The 21,936-nt window shown below is 36.8% G+C and overlaps 1 protein-coding gene across 7 annotated transcripts in view; it reads left to right on the top strand.

The window, feature by feature from the left end:
- Positions 1-718: 718 nt before the first annotated feature.
- CAMK2D (calcium/calmodulin dependent protein kinase II delta) overlaps positions 719-21,936 on the top strand; it is a 315,871-nt gene continuing 294,653 nt past the window's right edge. For all 7 annotated transcript variants that reach the window (XM_007999632.3, XM_037991198.2, XM_007999628.3 and 4 more), the window contains exons 1-2: positions 719-949; positions 2,544-2,638. In XM_007999632.3, the coding sequence (XP_007997823.1) occupies positions 885-949; positions 2,544-2,638 (160 nt within the window). In that variant the 5' untranslated portion in view covers positions 719-884. The remainder of the gene's footprint in view (positions 950-2,543; positions 2,639-21,936) is intronic.

Here is a 21,936-nt window from a genome sequence, read left to right as displayed (position 1 = left end):
ACGGGTGTGCTCGTGTGTGCGACCGAAGGAGGGATTGCGAGAGATCCACGAAGGGACACGCTTGGAGTCGCTAGAGGGAGGTGTGGGACCAGCGAGGAGGGGGCTTCGCCAGGGAGGGGGTGCTGGCTGGCGGAGGGAGCGGCGGGAGGAGGCGCCAGAGGAGGAGACGGAGGCCTGGGGACGGCAGACGAGGCTTCGTCCGAGCCCAGCGCTCTTTCTCTCGCTGCGCCGTCTTGAAGCCGCGCGGGCTCGTGAGCAGCGCGAGGCAGTCAAGGTGCCTCGCTTCGCCGGATCCGCTGCTGCCCGCTGGAGGGAAGCCGGTCCCGGGCGCGCACGCTCGCCCGAGCCCCGGCGCGCTCCGCGCCTGAGCCTGCTGACAGCTGCCGCTGGGCTCTAGCTGTCCGCTCCGGGCTCCGCGGCCTCGGCCCCGCTGCACTCCACCTCCGCCCCCTCGGACTCCCTCCCCTCTGCTTCTACCCCTCCTGCCTCCAGTGCGGATCGTTTCGCAACTGCTTGCCACTCGCCCCGTGCCCGGCTGTTTTTCCATTTCCCGGCCCCCTCTTCTTGAATACTTTACCCCCTGTATTTGGGGACAGGGACTGGAAAAGGGGCGGGTGGAGCGTCCAGTGGAGAAGAAGGAAGCGAGGCCCGCAGGAGGAGGAGGATCGGCGGACCGTGGGGAGGAGACCCCACGCCACCGTTTCTGGTCATCTCCCCTCCCGCCCCGCCCCTGCGCACACTCCCTCGCGGGCGAGCTACTTTCGGACCAGGAAAGTAAGGGCGGCCCTGGGTGACAGCGCCGCGGGGCCAATCCCGGGGTTAGCCGCGCGTCTGCTCGCTTCTCGTCCGTCGCGCTCCCAGCCAGGGCACAGCCCGGACCAAGGATGGCTTCGACCACAACCTGCACCAGGTTCACGGACGAGTATCAGCTTTTCGAGGAGCTTGGAAAGTAAGCGCCTTTGCCCGGCATCCGCATGTCCCCTTTCCAGCTGAGGGCGGGTCGCGTTGCCCCAGACCCCCCGGCCTCCGTCTTGGGGCGAGGGAGTTTGGGAGACGAGAGGAGTGGGAGGAGGGCCCCTGGTTTGTCAGCTCTGGGGAAGGTGCTGTCATAGTAAGGGAAGGGAACACAGAAGGCGTAGGACCCTTGCCCCGGCTGTGGCTCATTTCGATAGTCCCTAGCCCACCTTCTCCCGGTCCCCCACCCTTCTGCACTGAGAGACTTCGTGAATTTACGATCTCTGCAGTTGTAGCTGTCATCCTGAGAAGTGTGCGCGCGCGCCTGTGTGCAATGTGTGTTTGGAGAGGAAATTAGAACCCATGTAAAATGCAACATAGATCATGTTTTCTGTAAATAGAGATGCCTCCTGGTTAGCCGGCGTGTCAGCCGTATGACCCATGTACTGAGGAGAACTCACAGCCTCAGACGGTGCCATATTTATTGATGCCGAAAGTTCAACTTGGCATGGAGACTGTTTCGCATCCAGTAGTTGTTCTGTCCAGGAAAAGGGCCACCCAACAGAACCCAACCCCTTGCCCTATATCCACTGTTATTCTTTGCACCAGATTACCGCTCACCATCATTCTTCCTAGGATTTACGTGTGCATCTTTGCGTTCTCTGGGAGGATTTATTTATACAGGCAGCGGAAAAGCCCTCTGGAGACTGAGAGCGCTCTTAAGAGTAGCCTAGCATTGTGTAAAACCACCTCCTTTACCTAACTGGCAGAACTACTTGGAGATGCTAGGGAAGGAGGCAGGAGATCTACTGAGGACTTGTGTAAAGGGACCTAGGGGCCGAGCCGTGAATGCTGATTTTAGTAGCATTGAACCCAAACCCAATTCCTCTTTCACTAGTTTCGACTGTTACTTTTATGACAGGGGTGCGTTTATATGTATGTTGTTGGTTTATACTGTAATTAAAGGAAAGGTAAATATTTTTGAAGGTAATAAAAATTATATATGTATATATTGTCTGGTGTTAAAACATGGAGAATATGTCGGAAGAGCAGCTTAATTCAAATCTCTCCCCTCCCCCAGCCCAAAACAAGACAGAGAGAAATCACCATACCAGGATTTGTTAAACCACACTAATGTGCTCAAGATTGATATTTTAATGAAAATAATCGCCATGTTTACTTACTTGGAACCACATTAATTTTTTGTTTCCTACCAAAGTAAGTAGGCAGCAGATTTTTTTGCTGCTCTTCCTCTGCTCTCTTCTGTGCAGGGTTTTTCTCAGAGCATTTGGTGCTGTGAGTGTGAACTGTAAAATGTTTTCAAATTCTTGTGCAAACAAGAGCGGTCATAATTGGCAGTTCTTTTCATTTTGTTGATTAATAATGTGTGCTCCCAGTTAAATAAAATTTACTTTTATTCTTCAACATTAAAGAAAGTCTAGGTTTCCAGGAAGAATTGTTCATTTACTGGATATTACTGTACTTCACTGGCAATGCGCTAAAATCAATAAAAATGCTCAGATTTTATAAATTTTTTAATGGAATGTTATATCTGTTATATTAATGACCTGCTAATTATTGGTTTCCAGGGGGGCATTCTCAGTGGTGAGAAGATGTATGAAAATTCCTACTGGACAAGAATATGCTGCCAAAATTATCAACACCAAAAAGCTTTCTGCTAGGGGTGGGTATTTTCAACCACATATATTGGTTAATTTTGTATGTGTCATGTTGATTATAGGTTCTGTTGTATGTAAATATATCATGTAGTTATAATTGAATTTTAGACTTAGGTATCATATTACATATTGAGATTATTTTTTTCCTGAATGCTTCTTGGTCTGTACAGTTTAAAAATAAATGGAAAGATATAATTATTATTCGATACATTGCTATTAAAATTCTATCTGTCCTACGGGCAATAGCATGAATAACTATATTTTAAAGCAAATAAATGTCAGGTGCATTTTGCTTATAGTTTTAAGTATAAAATAACTTTTAGAAAGACCATGGAATGGAAAAATATAAGTCTCACAACTGTCATAATTCCCTTTTGCTTTTGGGAGGAAAATAGGTCATAGCTCAGTTGAATCATATATTTTAATTGTAGTTACACTTGAACTTAATTCATCAAGGTATATTTAACAGTAATAGCTTTGATAAGAAAAAAATTTATGATTGCTATATTCTAGGAAGTTTAGTTTTATTTTGATGTTTCTGTGTGCAGCTCAGACCTTTACTTGATCTTCGTGTTAAGGCTTCACACAGACTCATGTAATGTATTTTACACATGTAGGTTATAGCTACAGAGGTAATTCATACTCGTAAAATAGCTGTTGACATAAGCAAAAAACTTGGAGGACTCTCACTGCATTCTTTTTATTTAGTTGAACTCATGCAAAAGTACTTATGCTGAAATGTTAGGCATTCCAATTATTGTGGGCACGTGTCTGAGGTATTTCCATGGGAATTTATGATTTGATGAAATAAAAATGAAATGAAAATGAACAAAATACCATAGTGTAAGCTCATCTCAGTGACCTGGTTTATTTCAAGTAATGAGAGAAGAAATTCCATTAGGTTTAGTTTTCTTCATTTAATATGTCTTTTCAAAAGTGCTTCTTACCAAAGTCCTGGCATCATTGCTTTTGGTCTCTGCTATGATTAGTTTTTCCATATTTATTGCAAATTCTACTTTTTACATGCGGTTTAGGTTGGTATTTTAGTTTATCCATTTGCATGGGATGTTGTTTTAATTTCTTTCATCTGATTTTGACATGATTCTGAGGAAGATCTATAAAGTAACCAGCACCATAGAATCATGATATGAAAACTAATGAGAAGGATATTATGTTAATTATGTTCTCTTAGTCTCTACTCCACAGGAAGGTTTTAACAGTGAAAAGGAATCGCTAAACTCTAAGTGTCATTTTAATTTAAAAAAATGAAAATGTATAGTTAGAATCTTTCAGTGCTTCTCTTATTTCCTTCTGTGTGCTAGATAATTTTGGCTGTGGTGGAGTTATCGTTTCTTTTGAAAGCATTACAATACCTGTTCCAAGATTTTTGGTGGTGTTTCTTTCAAAACAAATCAGTGTAGTGCTTCACTTTTACTAATTTTCTTAATTAGAGTCATCCCTCTTCACTCATCTGAATTTGTGCTCCCTAAATCAGAATAACAAATATACTTGTGCCTTATCACATACATTTTACTCTCTTTTCCCTTCAATCTGTGGAGAAGAAGTCTTCTTTGGCCTGATGGAATCTCTTCTTCTTGCTACTCCATCAGTGTTCCTTACCTGCTCATATTCTGCTTCAAAGAACTACCTACGTGTCCCAAAGCTTTTTACCCCTTCTGGATTTAATGATTTTAATTATTCTACTTAGGAAAAGGTACTAGGGTGAAGAGTTAGGAGACATTCTTCTTGCCTGTTCTCTGCAATTTTTTTTTCCTTGTGACTTTGGGCAAGTTTCTTAACCTGTTGATGTTAACCTACCTAAGAGTGAGTTGGTGGTGAAGAACATTATTAATGCTGCAACCAAAGGCTCTGAGTTTAACTTCTGATGCCTATACCTACTGGTTGTGTGATCTTGGGCACATTACCTGTATTCTTTGAGCCTCAGTTTCTTCATCTGTAAAATGGGAGTAATAACAGAGTTCTTCCTCACAGGGTTTTGTGTGGAGTGAATGAATTAACATAGCATAGAACAGCGCCTACCCCACAATATGCAGTCAATGAATATTATCTACTATTATTATCTAATAAAGTTGTCATAATGATCAAATTAGATTACTTTTGTGAAAGAACTTATAAATCCAGTGGCAGCCTTGATTTAGCTATGAGAACTACGTTTGAATCTTTGCTCTACTAATTAGGTATAAAGTCTCTTTCCTTCTCTCGATATCAGGTTCTTCACCAGTAAAATGGGAAATCATACTTATGGAGTCTTCATGGGGGCTTCTGAGGATTCAGGGAATTTAATAAGAATCACTTCTTAAACTGTGAAGTATTGTGTCAATTTTACCTCTTATTATTGTTCTTCTGAAAAATTACAGAACTTTTCCTTCAAAATGGTCAACAATTTTATTTTATATTGTAACACTAATTGGAGCTGGTTGTAGAATATTTGTGTCTTTGAATGAATTCATTTGTTTAACCTGTACTCATATTGAATTATAAACTCTTGAAGAAAAAAATACTATGTTTTCATTTTTTGATATAACATTCCCCAGAATTGAGGGCATAGAAAGGGCTCAGTACAGAGTAATGAGAATCAAATATGGTTGTTGAATGACTTGTAAGTGTTAAGTACTTAATTTACTCCTAACAACAAGCAAATACTGAAAATAAATCTGTGAAGTAGTATATTAAGAGGATATGTCTTAACATGTTAATTCTTTAATAACACTCATTTCAGAGAAAATAACGATCCAAATAAACCATTTTTGCAGAAAAAATTTAAAAATAATGAATATATTCAAAGGCAAATGTAGAATGAATTGCAAACTAGTATGCTTGTTTTTTCTAAGGTACTGATTTTTGAGAGTTGCATACGGCAACTTTTGTGGAACATACTTTTTTTGTACAAATTTTTGTTTGTATTTGAAATTCCATGACTCTGTATACCCAAGCCTTTAGTCTATTTGTTTTAAAGACCAGGCAGCTTCTCCAACTCCACTAATGTTCTTGAAATATAACATTACAACTGAAAAAGAAAGGGCTATTGTTAATAAATTTAAGACCACGAGGGAATTGCCAAAAATTTGGCTACATTCCTGCATAAATTTGCACATCCAACTATACTGTCAACCAGGCGTTTTTCTGTGCCTAGATTTTAATGGATTTCCAGCAGACAGTTTCAGTTGTATTTCCTCTCAGCTGTTAGTCATACATACCATATTTGGGGAACTCTGAGTCAATTGAAGAATTTCTTACCTTTTGTTTTAGCATGTGCATGCAAAGAACATTCATTATACTATACTGAGCATATAAATGAATACACTCATATATAATTTCGCTTATTTTGAAAATAAAAAGTAGTATGGAAGCATCTCAAGCATCTTATATTTTATATGTAACTTCTATCTTCTATAAAGTTTTTGTTAGATGGGCATTGAGGGCATGCTTAGTAAATGTTGAATAGTGATAAAAGAATTTTTGCCTTATATTTTCACCATGAGAATTAGAAATTACACCATTTTAATCCCAAACACAGTTAGGGTAGTACTTAACAAAAGCCAACTTTTTCTGCTGCTTTGATATTCTGTTTATTTATACATGTTTAGAACTGTGCACTGTTGTCAAATTATATAAAGTCCAAGAACAGCTGTGATTGCAGTTCAGAATCCAGTGGACTGATGGTTCTGATGGCAGATATCTTTAGAAATAGTACCTATGGTTTATTTTGCATTTCAAAGCCTCGTGGTGGTAAAATATTTTATGTGGAAGTAATGGCTTCTTGACATTCATCTTCCAGTGTATTTCTTGATCGTTAGAAACCACTTGACTGTTCATATAGAGTCTGATGTGCCACAGTCGCTGTTTTTGTAAAATATAATACATTACAGTATAGGGTTAAAAAAATAAGTTATTACAAGTATATGTTACCTCTACTCTATTGCTAAAGTTAAAAGGGATTTCATTTTATATTTCTGTAAAACTTCAGACTTAATCAGTTAAGGTACTTTGATATTCTTTGATTTTACTAGTTTTATTAATTCCTACATTGGTGATATTAGTAGTACCTGAATCAGGACTTTATAAAACTACTTGCCCATGTATACAAAGTTAGGCCTCATCTATAAAATCTAAATATGTGTGTGTGTGTGTGTGTGTGTATATATATGCATATATATATATATATATATATATATCCCTAAGTAACCCTTTTTGATGTTATAAAAGGGATGTTAAAAACTAATTCTTGCTACTTTTATTTTTGGCATCCAGGTAGTCAAGAAAGTACTGTAATTTCTCAACTTCAGGGTTACTTGTCTTGAATTGGAAGTAGAACCGAAACTATATAGATGGATTAAGTTCTGATTATACATTATTGATTTGGCAAATTGGAAGAATTTGGACAAATTAAAATTTGAAGGTTTCTTGGTAAGAACAATGTTTTAAGAAAAGAATTAGTAAATCATTTTTATATTTGTACATGGAATCTCCCAAACTCTTCAGTTATGGACCCAGAAGTTGCATGTGTCATCCTTATTATTTTGTATCCTTTACTTACATTTAGTTGTATTTACATTCTTTCATAGGTCTTGATATTAAACATTTGTTTTCCTCTTTTGTTGAATGAAAACATTACTGCTATTTAAAACTAGTTAGGAGATACAAATAATAAAAAAAAGTATATACACACTTCCAGGAAATAATAGAATCTTTTTCTGTATTTCATTAAATAAAGAAAACTTAATAAAGAAAGTTGTTGTCAGGTGCCGTACTGTGATATTAATAACTAGTATAAACCTCTACCTGATTGTGTGAGAACTTTGTTTAGACAATTAGATTAATACTTCTCATTTCCATTGAAATGTTGAATAAACTGAATATAACAATTAAAATTTAGCAGTACATCACCTTTTATGGATCTTTTTAATGGTAATAATCACAAATTACTAGAAATCTTATATGTACTGGGCTTTTCTTGGGCATCTAACTTTTTTGTTAACTAGAATTTTAATTTATTTTTAAAGTCTTTTCCTTGGGCTTATACTGAGATTAACTCGTAGTATCTCTAGGGCTGGGTTGGTATATTTTTTAACATCAGTCTTCACTATTTATTGGGGTGTAATGTATGCAGTGTTTTAATCATTGGCAATTAATTAATGATTATTTACATAGAGGCTGTATTAAAGATTTTGTTACAATAATATTTTTAGTAAACTACACTGCAATGCGTTAAATGGAGTATTAACAACATTTTAACCCTGAAACATATCTTTATATTTCAAATCACTTTATAGATCATTAAGTATATTCATATGACTTTATTTTATGTGTTTAATAAATATTAAATGATTTCAGTGGACAGTGTTAGGAAAAATAAAGGCTATCTACATAAATAGACATAATAGAAGACATAAATGGCATTACAGTTCAAGCATGAATAAAGTACTATGGGCTTTTAAAGGAGGAAAAGATTATTTCTGCCCAGGGATATAAAGAAAGGCTTTCATATAGTATTGATTTAAAGAAATTTTGAAAGCTATAATGTAGATGGGGCTTAAGTACCACCCCCCCACCCGAAAACAAAAGAGTCTAAATAAACGATTTGGGGAAGTTGCTCAAAGTAGTTTAAATATCTGATTATAACAAAATGTTATGTTATTCATATGGTAAATTTGTTGTAATTATCAGTATACAGTTATTTTTAGAATAAAATTATTTTAAATGAAGTAGGCTATATCTTAAGTGACAAAATTTCTCTAATTCCAGTTGAGAGAGATATAACAATACTTAGGAGAAATCATAGACCTTTCATCTGCCATAACTTCTCTTACTCTAGCATAGGGAAATTGGCAGATTTGAAGAGGAGAGAGGGCAGCTTTTTTTGTTAAGTTTGTTTGGTTTTGTTTTTAAATCTCTTAACTATCATTGTAATTACACACAATGACACAGTGACATTATTGATTTTTTTAGTTACCTGACCCCCTTTTCTGGTGTTACAGTCTCATTTTAACTCCTTAGAACTATGTTTATTACTACCAAAATCAATAATGCCATCTTCATCATTAATAATAATTTAGAAAAATATAAATATTAATAGCCATTATTTGAAGAGTCCCTTCTATGAAACAATAGGTATATATTTACAAGATACTTTGTTTTATTTTATTTAACCCACACTGCAGCCTCCTAGAACAATATTATATCCATTTTAAAAAAGGATACTGAGGCTCTTGTATAAGGCCTCAAAATTAGTAACTGATTAAGAGTCAGGATTTCAATCCAGTTTTCTCTGGCTGTAAAGTCTGACTCTTTCCATTGTCACCTCCTGTTGATTGCTATTAGAGAGAACTTATCTTAACCTCTCTGTATTCACCTGTGTGTGCTTAACTGCTCTTACAAACTTCAGAGTCCTTCATATGAAGCACTATGCCTTACATTTTATCTTCCCATTGCAGTGTGGGGAATTATTTCTTTGAGAAAATACATTTAGAGTTCCAACTTGTGAGAGAAGATAGTCTTTTAAATGCTACTGTAACATAAGATCAAAATGAAGTTTCAGACAGTCCCTCCATGCTATCTTCTGGAAGGAAAACAATATAGTGAAAAATGTTATTATAATAGAATGGTAGGAAAATGGTTAAAGGGGAGTTAAGTATTTTGGTAAACTTAATTCATTAACTGATTAAAAATATCTCACTATACAATAAGTTTCTAGGATTACTTCTTCTAAATGATTCAGTTGTCACTGCAAACAAAAACTCAGCCCTTCACCAAATCCCAGAGAAATCTACTCAGAAAGCTGTTCTACTCTTCTGGTTCATCTTGTTTAACCAGTGAAGAATGGAAGACAAATTTTTGTTGTTTTGTAGTTTCCTTTTGAACAACATTGTTGTATGTAGCAAATTCTTACAAAAAGATGGCAATTTAAAGAAAAATACAAAATTGTCAAGTTCTATATTTGTTGGAAAAATAACTTAGGTGCAGCAAGTAATATAAAGGTACACAGAGAAAGTATTGTGATATAATATTTATATATAGTTAATTGTTTTACAGTAGGTTCCTATTTTCCTTTAGTTAGGTTGATTACATAGGAATTTTAAAACTTTTACTGCATAAAATTTGATATATGTAATTATATCATATATATTTAATTTTATAACAATAAGCACTCAGTAAGCCTCCACCCAATAACTAGAACATTCTCCCTACTTTCAAAGCTACCTGTGTGCTTTTTGTTTATCCTTATCCCTTGTATCTCCCTGAGAGCTAATCCCTATCCCTAACTTTTTTAGGAGAGAAACCTCTTTTTATTTCTTCATACCCTGGAGTTTTTTTTAATTAACTGGCTGATCTCAGTGGAGCAATCAGTCATTCATGGAATAAATCTATGTACCCATTTTCTAGGTAAATTGTATTTTATTTTGTGTGGTATATGTGTAAACTCATGGAATAAAATGCATTACTTCTCATATATTAGTATATAATTTTACCCTCTCTCTTAAATATAGGCAATGCTTAATTTATTTTGATTTTTTTTAGTAACAGGAAATTTTCTTCCTATGTCTGATAAATTTTTTAAAATTTTTTTATATATATCTTTTTGAGACAGAATCTTGCTCCGTCACCCAAACTGGAGTGCTGTGGTGCGATCTCCGCTTACTGCAACCTCCACCTCCCAGGTTCAAGTGATCTCCTGCCTCAGTCTCCTGAGTAGCTGGGATTACAGGTGCATGCCACCACGCCCGGCTAATTTTTGCATTTTTAGTAGAGGCGGGATTTCACTGTTTGTCAGGCTGATCTTGAACACCTGACCTGGTGATCTACCCAGGTGGGCCTCCCAGAGTGCTGGGATTACAGGTGTGAGCCACCGCACCTGGCCGAAATTTTATTAATGATTATGTATACACATTGAAATAAAGCATGAATAACTTATATAAAAGTAACTTATTAAATGTAAATATAGTAAGTGAAAGTTTATCAAAATTTTCTGTTTTATAAAGAAATTGTGGATAGTTGAGATATGCCACATTATGCTATTAGTGTTTACATTAAAATTTGATGTTTTGATGAGGAAATAAGTACTTTTGCGTTTTTTTGAGGCAATGTTCTGGATAATTTGAATTTCTGCTGAGGGGTATTTGTTAGTAATACAGCCCCAAACTCGGCATATTCCCAGTAGACTCATCAACTTTCCCCCTCTGTCAATGGCACAATAGTTTTCCTAAACTTTCAAGCATGCCTGATTTTTTTTTCTTACCCTATCTCAACACCTTTTTCATTTTTTCCTTATTTTTCACCATCCCAATTTGAACTCTCTTTTCTTTTTGCTTCAACTCTTTTGTTTGGTTTTTGAGACACAGTTTCTCTGTTACCCAGGCTCTAGCGCGTTTGTGAGAACCTAGCTTACTGCAGCCTCCAATGCCTGGACTCAAGTGAACCTCCTGCCTCAGCCTCCTGAGTAGCTGGAACTATAGTCATGTGGCACCATGCCCAAGTAGTTGTTTGTTTTTATTTTTTGTAAAGACACAGTCTCTCTGTGTTCCCCAGGCTGGTTGGTCTTGAACTCCTGGCTGTAAAGCAATCCCCCCATCTCGGGCTCTCAAAGACCTGGGATTATAGGCGTGAGCCACTCGCTGTGCCTGGCTGCTTCAACTCTTTTAGATAGCCTCCTAAATGGGTTTGGTAGATGATAGTTGCACATTTTTTATTCGTTTATTCAGCTCATCATTAGATCTTTTAGCACTTGCTGTGCTGGGCAACTTGATACGTTTTAGAGATACAGAGGTGGAAGACGTTTCTTCCTCAAGTATTTCCTGGCCTATGAGTATGGATGACAGCCTGGCATTTAGTAGAGTTTGTGAAAGGGCTGTGATAGATGTGTGCACAGGGCCTTTGAGAGCATGCAGAGACAGGCTCGGGGAGGTTGGTCTCACATATTTCCTGAAAAGATTGATGTGTGAGGTTGTATTTTGAATAAATTAGGTGAGCCTGCTAGAGAAGGGAGTAGGCAGCCTGTTCACAGGGACCTGCTCCATCTTCCTGAGGGAGTGAGTACACCTGGTACTGTTGCAGTACTCTCTCCTTTAAGATCCAGTTCGGGTGCTGCCTCCTCCGTGGTCTACCTTCTTCTCTCACTTCTCCTTACTTTCTCTAGCCAGAGAGATTGTTGTCTCCTTCTTTGTCCTTTCAATAGATCTTTCATATCTTATGGAGCTTGCCAGATTTCTCCCCTTGTATTGCAGTCATACATGTTGTGGCCTTCAGGCATTTGGTGACGTTTCTTAGTTTATCTTCAGTCTGTGTCTGGCACAGTAATTAATATTGCAGATACTTGTAAGTGTTTGTTGGATAAATGGACAAATAATTGCATGACCAAGTAAGATTCTGTATATTGAAATAGACATGCTTCAAAGAGAAACCGATGACTGGCAAAGTAAATAAAAATTGACTAAGACTTCATCTTCATGTCAAATGGCATACAATAATTCTATAAATTAATTTCTAATTCACAAATTATTTCATAAGTTCTGTCATGACAAATTCTGCTTTATTGGAAAGAATTTTGTATAATTCAGTATTTTCTTTTTGAGCAACTACTTGCAAATTCTTATTGCTGCTTTTTTTTTAAACCATGTATTATAAAGTGGCTCATTAATGAGGGCTAATGTTCTTATGGTCTGTGTGTCCATCAGCACCACTTCAATAATTCCAGACTCATGATTAAATTATTTTAACATGTTTGAGTTTAAAAAAATTTTGATCCATTCTACAGAGGTAACTGATTACTTACTTTTTTGTTTATTTTTTGACAAAGCTCATCTTTAAGCAGTATGGTGACACTTTATAGAGTTTTAGATATACATATCATGGATGTTATTTGCTTAGAGGATATTTGATTTTTTTACTAAAGGCAGTTAGAGGCCAGCTGTTTCAACTGCTGTGTCTGTCGTTGAGACATTTGATGAGGGAGAATGTACTTGTTTCTGTATTGGAAGGCTCTTATATGTTGAAAAGCAGTTACTTGTGTTCTCTCCTCAAGGAAATTTCTTGTATGATATGTTGCAAGACACTGGGCGGGGGGGGGGGGATGGTTCATAATTCTATAGCTTTACAGTGCTAATATATATACTAAATTAGAGACATATTTCTAATATCTATTCAAATATATTTAATGTTATATATTACATTATAGCTCTTACATATAAGAAAATATTCTTTTCATAAAAATATTCCTATCATATTTTTAAATGATGACTTAAAGACTTTAGTCATAGTGGCAATAGTGATTTGGGGAATTAGTGCAGGTGTACATTTTGGCAGTTTTGTAGAAATTGTATCCATGATGAATATTTTATTACTTTGATAAAATGAATTTTATATGCTTTAATACTAAATATTAATATTTTAGGTATAGAATTACAAACTTCAGACATACCTCTGAAATAAATATTTATTTATTACAGTTTTGTATAAATACATTTTAAAATAATCATATCATAAAATATATATATTCTAATTACAGAATTTGGGGAAATATGGAAAAATAGAATGAGGGAAAGACACATTTGTAGTTCATTTCCCCCAAACAAGCACTGTTAACATTTTGTCACTTCCTTTTTCTTTAGAATACTGGACTAAAATAGTACAATTTTGTGTCCTGCTTTTTTACTTAAAATTATAAAATTTCCCTATGTACTACAAATCTTTTGAATTCTTAATAAGTGAATTATACTTCACTAAGTGACTAGAACACCAATTAATTATTTTGGTATTCTTAGTATTTTTTTTTAATTTTTGCTTTTTGCTATGATGACTGGCACTATTATAAACATTCTTTTGTATAACTTTTTTTATAGTTCTGATTAGTTTCTTAGGAAATATTCATAGAGGAGAATTGATGGGTTAGAGGATTAAATGTCATCGAAATTTTTCTTGCCTAATTACTTCCTGTAAATTTTGTACGTTTCCACCAATGACAAAGTATGCGAGTGAGAAATTGAATTTTAAGGAGCGTGATTCTAAATTTCAATTCCAATTTAACAAAAAATGCTTATCCACCATGTTCTGATCCTTCTGCTAGGTGCCGGATAAATGAAGGTACAAAGGACAAAAGTCCCTCCTTTTCAAGGTGAACAGATGTAAAGTCAAGTAAAATTACCATTCAGGTTGATAAATCTAACAATGGGAGTGTTTACTGGTTTCTGAGGTGTAGGAAACAACTGTTGGGTTGATGAGAGGTCAGGGAAAACGTCCTAGAGGAGCTGATGTTTGAATTGGCTTTCCAAAAGAATCAGTTTTGAACTGAGAGATAGGTAGGAAAAAAACACGTTTCAAAGGATATGATGAAAAAATACTCATGAGAAGCCAGAATATTTGAAAGTACCAATAAAGACTGAACTTGAGATAAGCACTTTCTAACTCTTGGTGATCAACTTATCAGGTATAGAGTTTTATGAAAGCATGCAAAAACGAATGAAAAGAATGGGAGTTTTTTCTTCCAATGAATCATTAAGTATAGCAAGAGCTGTTGGAGGTTCTTCAATAAGGCAGATTATGGAATTTTACAACACTGAATTATTTGAAATGAACAGGTGATAAGAGATGAATAATTAACCTCTTTCCTACCTCATATTTTGTTTTAGTGAGCCTTGGGGCAATACAAAAATTTAAGAGTGACTAAGTAGAAAATAAAGGACTGGAGGATAATTAGAAATTAAAAAAAAAAAAATCAGCTAGTTCTTTAAAGTGCACTAGACAATCCAGTTTGTATTTATAAATAAGAAAAGGTAGTTCCTGTAGTTGCAATATGGATTAATGACTGTTTAAAAAAACTTCATAGGTTTCTGCTCAAATCCAAAACTAAGATGTCTAAAAATGGTACTGACATTATTAACTGCTTGAATACCTGTTGTCAAGATAGTGCTTGGCACCCACGACAGGTATTTATTGAATACATGAAGGAATAAAATGATTCCCAAATGATATCATCTTATGATTAATGAATACACATTTGAGGACCTAGAACTTTTAGCAGTAAGATTTGCATACACTTTTCCTAACTATAGCATGTTTTTGTTTTTTTTAAAAAAGAAAAGTTCAAAATTCTACTGTTAGATTAATTCTGTGATATAGTTTATAATTTAGCATAAGCTAGTAATAGGAAAATAGTCACTTCTTTATTCCCATGATTTAAATAACGAAACAATCTTCCACTCACTTAGAAGACAACTTCAATTTAAATATTTAGCCTCCCTGGCAAGGCCCAGCTATGAATTTTTTTCCCTGTTTTTAGAAGAATTTTAGCAACAGTAAAAAAAACAATATGTAAGATTTTGCTATTTTTGTTAGTTTTGAGGACTGCTTGCCTTGTAATTTAAAGGGGGAAAAAGGATCATTGTTTTACTCTCTCTCTCTCTCTATATATATATATATATATAATTAATGGTAGTTTTTTTTTTTTTAGTTGATGTAGGAACTTTGGGAGTAGAGCAGAAAGCCTATTGACTTCAAAAATAGTGACCCAGGGTTGGTATAATCATTAGAAAGCGGGCTGGGAAAAATCCTAATTCCAGACCTCAAGTAGAATTTTAGTATCAGAATCACTCCTGTTCCCTAAATGTAGATCTCCTGATTTCAGGCCATTTGTAATTCTAATAGAATTAGAGAAGAAGACAAATAAAAGCTGTCAAAGAGAACTATTTACCTCCTATAGATAGGATTGAGACCTACTTTTCTGTAATTTTTAAAGTTATTTTTGGGAACAATTTCTTTGGGTTGACTTTGCCCCCTTCACCCAATGCATCTGTGTGATCAGGAAAAGGGAAAACAAGATTTAATTGTTAATTTTTAAAAAGTCCGTTTGAAAGAAAAAAAATATATACTGTCTTATATTGACAGAGAGCCAATTATTGGGTTAACTTCAACACTGTATCCTCCATTTAGTGCTGATAATCATAATGCCCATAATCTCCCAATAACAAAATAATAAAGAGGCTCTGAGGCATGAACAGGGGTGGCTAAAGGATCATTGAGATGACTTTTAAAATAATAATGATTTATAGAAATGGAGTTAATATTTGTTGACCTTCTACAAACTTTAAAATAGATAGAAGGTTTTAAGGTATCTGTTTTGAAATAATCCAAACCAAATAAATCTAAATTTAGAAATACCAGTATTAGAAACATACAGTGAACACACACAAGGTCAATTTTGAAAACAGCACTTAGCTTTGAGAGGATAATTTCTCCTTCACCCTGAATGCAAATGATTTATTCAGCCCTTCTGTATCAAGCTTAGGGGATAAAAGAGGGAAATGGAGTGAGAAATGAGTCTTTGGAAAATTATTATAACTCACACTAATGCTTATTTAGCATCTTTCATTCAAGGACCTTAAGACATTTCCTAATTGAGTTCCATAGTACTTCGGGAGTGTGGGTAAGGGACATTCAGAGACTGCTGTACTCAGTGCTGTAAGGCCTGCCATCCCTGAGTGGCATGTTGCAGCTGTTTTATAGGGTGCATCATATTCCCTTCTGGGCCAGATAATGGAGGAGACAGCATTATCAAGCTGAAATCCCAGAAGGATTAGGGGAACAGGAATGAATTACCTGGATTGGAATTTGGCCAGCTTTCTGGGTCAGAAACCCTATTCCTATAAAAATGTTCTATCTTTAAAACATTTTATATTCTGCTTTATCCCCAAGAAAATAAACTCTACATCACTTATTTTCTGCCAATACCTTTGGGAGCTTAACATTAATATTGAGGAATGTGACAGCCTATGTCTACTATTAATGAGGAAAGAAAATGAGGTTAGCATTTTATCTAAAAGATATTAGAAGAGAAAAACTATTTGTGTTATGCCTGTCAAAAGTAAGCTGTGAGGTGCCAGGCGTGGTGGCTCATGCCTGAAATCCCAGCACTTTGGGAGGCTGAGGCAGGCAAATCACGAGGTCAGGAGATCCAGACCATCCTGGCTAACACGGTGAAAACCCGTCTGTACTAAAAATACAAAAAAAAAAAAAAATTAGCTGGGTGTGGTGGCGTGCGCCTGTAGTCCCAGCTTCTGGGGTGGCTGAGACAGCAGAATGGTGTGAACCTGGGGGGTAGAGCTTGCAGTGAGCCAAGATTGTGCCACTATACTCCAGCCTGGGTGACAGAGCAAGACTCCATCTCAAAAAAAAAAAAAAGTAAGCTGTGGCGGTCATGAAGATGATAACATATGACCAGGTCGCACAAAAAACTTACTAACTGGTTTGATGAACAGGAGACACACATAGATAATTATGAAGAAGATATATATGTATCTTCAGTATCAGAAGAACGTATTATGAGAATTCAGTGTAGCCTAGTGATGACATTTAATGGTAGAAGCAAGAAAGGTAACATTGAGGAAGCAGAAGTTGTGGTGCATAGAAGGAAGAAAGAAGGACAAAGACACAGGAATGCAGGAAAGTATCTAAAGTTTAGGGAAGAACCAAAAATGTTTATTTGGGCAAAGGATAGACAATCTCGGAAATCAGGAAAGAAAAGGTTAAAAACACATAAAGGTAGTTTACCAAATTGCGAATGTGCTCTTAAGTATACCGGAGACACATTAAAGAGAGCCTCTGAAGTTACTTGGTAGCAGTGAATGAATAGGATTGATTGGCCTAGAGTATGAGAGACGCTGAGATTCTGAAACCTTAAGATAATAAGGGATAAGGCAGGAGGACACAAGGAGGACTGAGGTTTCAAAGCTGAGTCATGGGGAGAATTAGTTTTCACATCACAAGTTGAGAAGTGAGAATCAAGAACTGATTTAGATGAGGGAAAATGATTAATTGACATATATTGAGGTATATGCAATATATTCACATTGAATTATCAAAAAGACCTTTGAAAATTGGGTGTGGTCCTTGAGAAAGTGCCTCTGGAGACCATGCAATGTACTGTATAGATTACCAGCATTGGCTATGAAATCAGATTGCCAAGATTCAACAAGTGGCTCTACCACTTCCAAGTTCTTATGACCTTCCCAAGCCTTGATTTTCTTATCTATAAAACTGTGATAATCAATTTTGCTGCTATGATAATCGATTTTGTGATTCATTTGCACGGAGAAGATAGTAGAAGCTATGCTAGTGGAGAAGACAACAAAGGAAAGTATAGAAAGGAAAGAAAAGAGGGCCTCGGATAGTGTTGCAGGGAAATACTGCATTTTAATGGGTGAAAAGAGGGCTAGTTTAGGATAAATGGAAGGATATGGCAGAAAGGTATGAAGGAAATTAGGATAACGCAGTGATTTGAATTCTGAGGGAGGGAATTTTTGCAAAGGAGGGGTGGCTAGTAATGTTCAGAATTGTAGAAAAGCAGAGAGAAATGACCAAGAAAAGCCCTCGATTTCCCATATAGCAGAATTTCAACAGTGTTTAGGACAAGGTCATGAGGATTGGGTCATTAGACTATTACTTGTTTTCGTATGCTCAGAACCTAGCACACTGCATAAAATATAACAGGTACTTAATGTTTGCTGAAGGATAAAGAATTAATGACTTTCTTGGGGTTAAGGAACAAATGGAGATAGCATGCAAAATTTGCTTGTTTAAGAAAATGGGGGCCGGGCATGGTGGTTCACGCCTGTAATCCCAGCACTTTGGGAGGCCGAGGTGGGCGGATTACGAAGTCAGGAGATTGAGACCATCCTGGCTAACACGGTGAAATACCGTCTCTATTAAAAATACAAAAATTTAGCCGGGTGTGGTGGCAGGTGCCTGTAGTCCCAGCTACTCGGGAGGCTGAGGCAGGAGAATGGCGTGAACCCGGGAGGCGGAGCTTGCAGTGAGCGGAGATCCCACCACTGCCCTCCAGCCTGGGCGACAGAACAAGACTGCGTCTGGAAAAATTCCCTTTGAAAACTGGCACAAGACAGGGATGCCCTCTCTCACCACTCCTATTCAACATAGTGTTGGAAGTTCTGGCTAGGGCAATCAGGCAAGAGAAAGAAATCAAGGGGATTCAGTTAGGAAAAGAAGAAGTCAAATTGTCCCTGTTTGCAGACGACATGATTGTATATTTAGAAAACCCCATTGTCTCAGCCCAAAATCTCCTTAAGCTGATCAGCAACTTCAGCAAAGTCTCAGGATACAAAATTAATGTGCAAAAATCACAAGCATTCTTATACACCAGTGACAGTCAAACAGAGAGCCAAATCAGGAATGAACTTCCATTCACAATTGCTTCAAAGAGAATAAAATACCTAGGAATCCAACTTACAAGGGATGTAAAGGACCTCTTCAAGGAGAACTACAAACCACTGCTCAGTGAAATCAAAGAGGACACAAACAAATGGAAGAACATACCATGCTCATGGATAGGAAGAATCAATATCGTGAAAATGGCCATACTGCCCAAGGTAATTTATAGATTCAATGCCATCCCCATCAAGCTACCAATGAGCTTCTTCACAGAATTGGAAAAAACTGCTTTAAAGTTCATATGGAACCAAAAAAGAGCCCGCATCTCCAAGACAATCCTAAGTCAAAAGAACAAAGCTGGAGGCATCACGCTACCTGACTTCAAACTATACTACAAGGCTACAGTAACCAAAACAGCATGGTACTGGTACCAAAACAGAGATATAGACCAATGGAACAGAACAGAGTCCTCAGAAATAATACCACACATCTACAGCCATCTGATCTTTGACAAACCTGAGAGAAACAAGAAATGGGGAAAGGATTCCCTATTTAATAAATGGTGCTGGGAAAACTGGCTAGCCATAAGTAGAAAGCTGAAACTGGATCCTTTCCTTACTCCTTATATGAAAATTAATTCAAGATGGATTAGAGACTTAAATGTTAGACCTAATACCATAAAAATCCTAGAGGAAAACCTAGGTAGTACCATTCAGGACATAGGCATGGGCAAAGACTTCATGTCTAAAACACCAAAAGCAACGGCAACAAAAGCCAAAATTGACAAATGGGATCTCATCAAACTAAAGAGCTTCTGCACAGCAAAAGAAACTACCATCAGAGTGAGCAGGCAACCTACAGAATGGGAGAAAATTTTTGCAATCTACTCATCTGACAAAGGGCTAATATCCAGAACCTACAAAGAACTCAAACAAATTTACAAGAAAAAAACAAACAACCTCATCCAAAAGTGGGCAAAGGATATGAACAGACATTTCTCAAAAGAAGACATTCATACAGCCAACAGACACATGAAAAAATGCTCATCATCACTGGCCATCAGAGAAATGCAAATCAAAACCACAATGAGATACCATCTCACACCAGTTAGAATGGCGATCATTAAAAAGTCAGGAAACAACAGGTGCTGGAGAGGATGTGGAGAAATAGGAACACTTTTACACTGTTGGTGGGATTGTAAACTAGTTCAACCATTATGGAAAACAGTATGGCGATTCCTCAAGGATCTAGAACTAGATGTACCATATGACCCAGCCATCCCATTACTGGGTATATACCCAAAGGATTATAAATTATGCTGCTATAAGGACACATGCACACGTATGTTTATTGCAGCACTATTCACAATAGCAAAGACTTGGAATCAGCCCAAATGTCCATCAGTGACAGATTGGATTAAGAAAATGTGGCACATATACACCATGGAATACTATGCAGCCATAAAAAAGGATGAGTTTGTGTCCTTTGTAGGGACATGGATGCAGCTGGAAACCATCATTCTTAGTAAACTATCACAAGAACAGAAAACCAAACACCGCAGGTTCTCACTCGTAGGTGGGAACTGAACAATGAGATCACTTGGACTCGGGAAGGGGAACATCACACACCGGGGCCTATCATGGGGAGGGGGGAGGGGGGAGGGATTGCATTGGGAGTTATACCTGATGTAAATGACGAGTTGATGGGTGCAGCACACCAACATGGCACAAGTATACATATGTAGCAAACCTGCACGTTGTGCACATGTACCCTACAACTTGAAGTTTAATAATAATAAATAAATTAAAAAAAAAAAAAAAACAACAAAAAACCAAAAAAACGGAGGGGAAGAAAAAAGAGAAAAAGAGAATTGGGAGTAATTCCAGGGATTTATCAGGTCAAGGGAATTAACTTTGGGGATAAATAAAACCAAAGCTTATTTGAAAGAAGAGGAAAAAGACTAAGTAAGGAAGAGAAGGACTGACAATGCAAGGAAAGAGGGTAGTATTTATTGTGCACAGTTGAGGAGGTTGTGGACATGAGTGAGAAGAGATTAGCTTAGGGAAAATGCATTCCTTTTCCTCAGCGGACAGCAAGACAGTGAGAAAACAGTACATACTGAAAGGTTTTGAGGGGGCGAAGAGGACAGTTACAGTTCTGCTGAGAAGAAAAGAAATAGAAGTGAGGTTGAGAAGTTGGATGGTCTTAGGAGATTGTAGAAAGGAGGCAACCAAGAGCATTGTGCAGTAGTAGTAACAACCTGAATCATTAGGAGGTACAGGCCTTGAATCTAGCACCAAGGTGTCCAAAAATGGCTCCCAGAACCTATGGCTCAGCAAGGTGAGACTGCAGAGATTCTGGCATTTTTAAAAGATTTAAGGAGAAAGGTATCTTTTGTTTACATTGATTTTTCTTAATTCACATGGCTAGTAATAATAGAGCAACTAGTATATAAACCCAAACTAGCTAATAGTAAAACCCTTGATATTGTCATTCTATTATGTTCCTTCCAGGTTGCATCTAGCAGAGAGTTGAGGTGAGGGAGGCAGTTAGAAAGCAAAAAAAAAAATTGAAAATCAAACTTTATTCTCTAGGAATAACTGCCAGAATGATGTCATTTTGGAATGTTCAGTAGCATATTTCTTTTTCTACCTGAAAGTGAAACCTGGGAAATCTTTAATTTACAATCTAAGTTTCCCTTATTACTTTTCAATTTCATTCCATTTTTCTGCATAAACAAAGGACTCAACAGGCAGCTTTTGATGGCTCAGAGTTGTACATAGTTTTTATCAGTAGGAAAGTACTATTTATAGATAAAAATTATCATAGATCAGAAATAGGTAGTACATGCTTTGAAAACATAAGTTGGTTCATCCTGGGTGTCATATTACCAAAGTTGAATATGGTTCATCATCGTGAATATTCTATTTCTTGTGCCTTGCTTACATTCATATCTATATGTCTCTGGTTTAGTGACTGTGATGATTGGGACTTTTGGTTTGGTAAGTTTTCTCAAAAGCATTGGTATTCCTAATGCTTTTTTTAAAAGTCTATCTCTTTTTAAAATTTGCTTTTCCAAGTTCACTACAAAGAACTTTTTCTTTGAGGGAAAAAAAAAAATGAACTC

This window comes from Chlorocebus sabaeus, chromosome 7 (assembly GCF_047675955.1).
Source record: "Chlorocebus sabaeus isolate Y175 chromosome 7, mChlSab1.0.hap1, whole genome shotgun sequence".
Classification (NCBI taxonomy): Eukaryota; Metazoa; Chordata; class Mammalia; order Primates; family Cercopithecidae; genus Chlorocebus; species Chlorocebus sabaeus.
The sequence above is the reverse complement of the archived record's forward strand: the minus strand, read 5'-3'. Positions and strand labels throughout refer to the sequence as shown.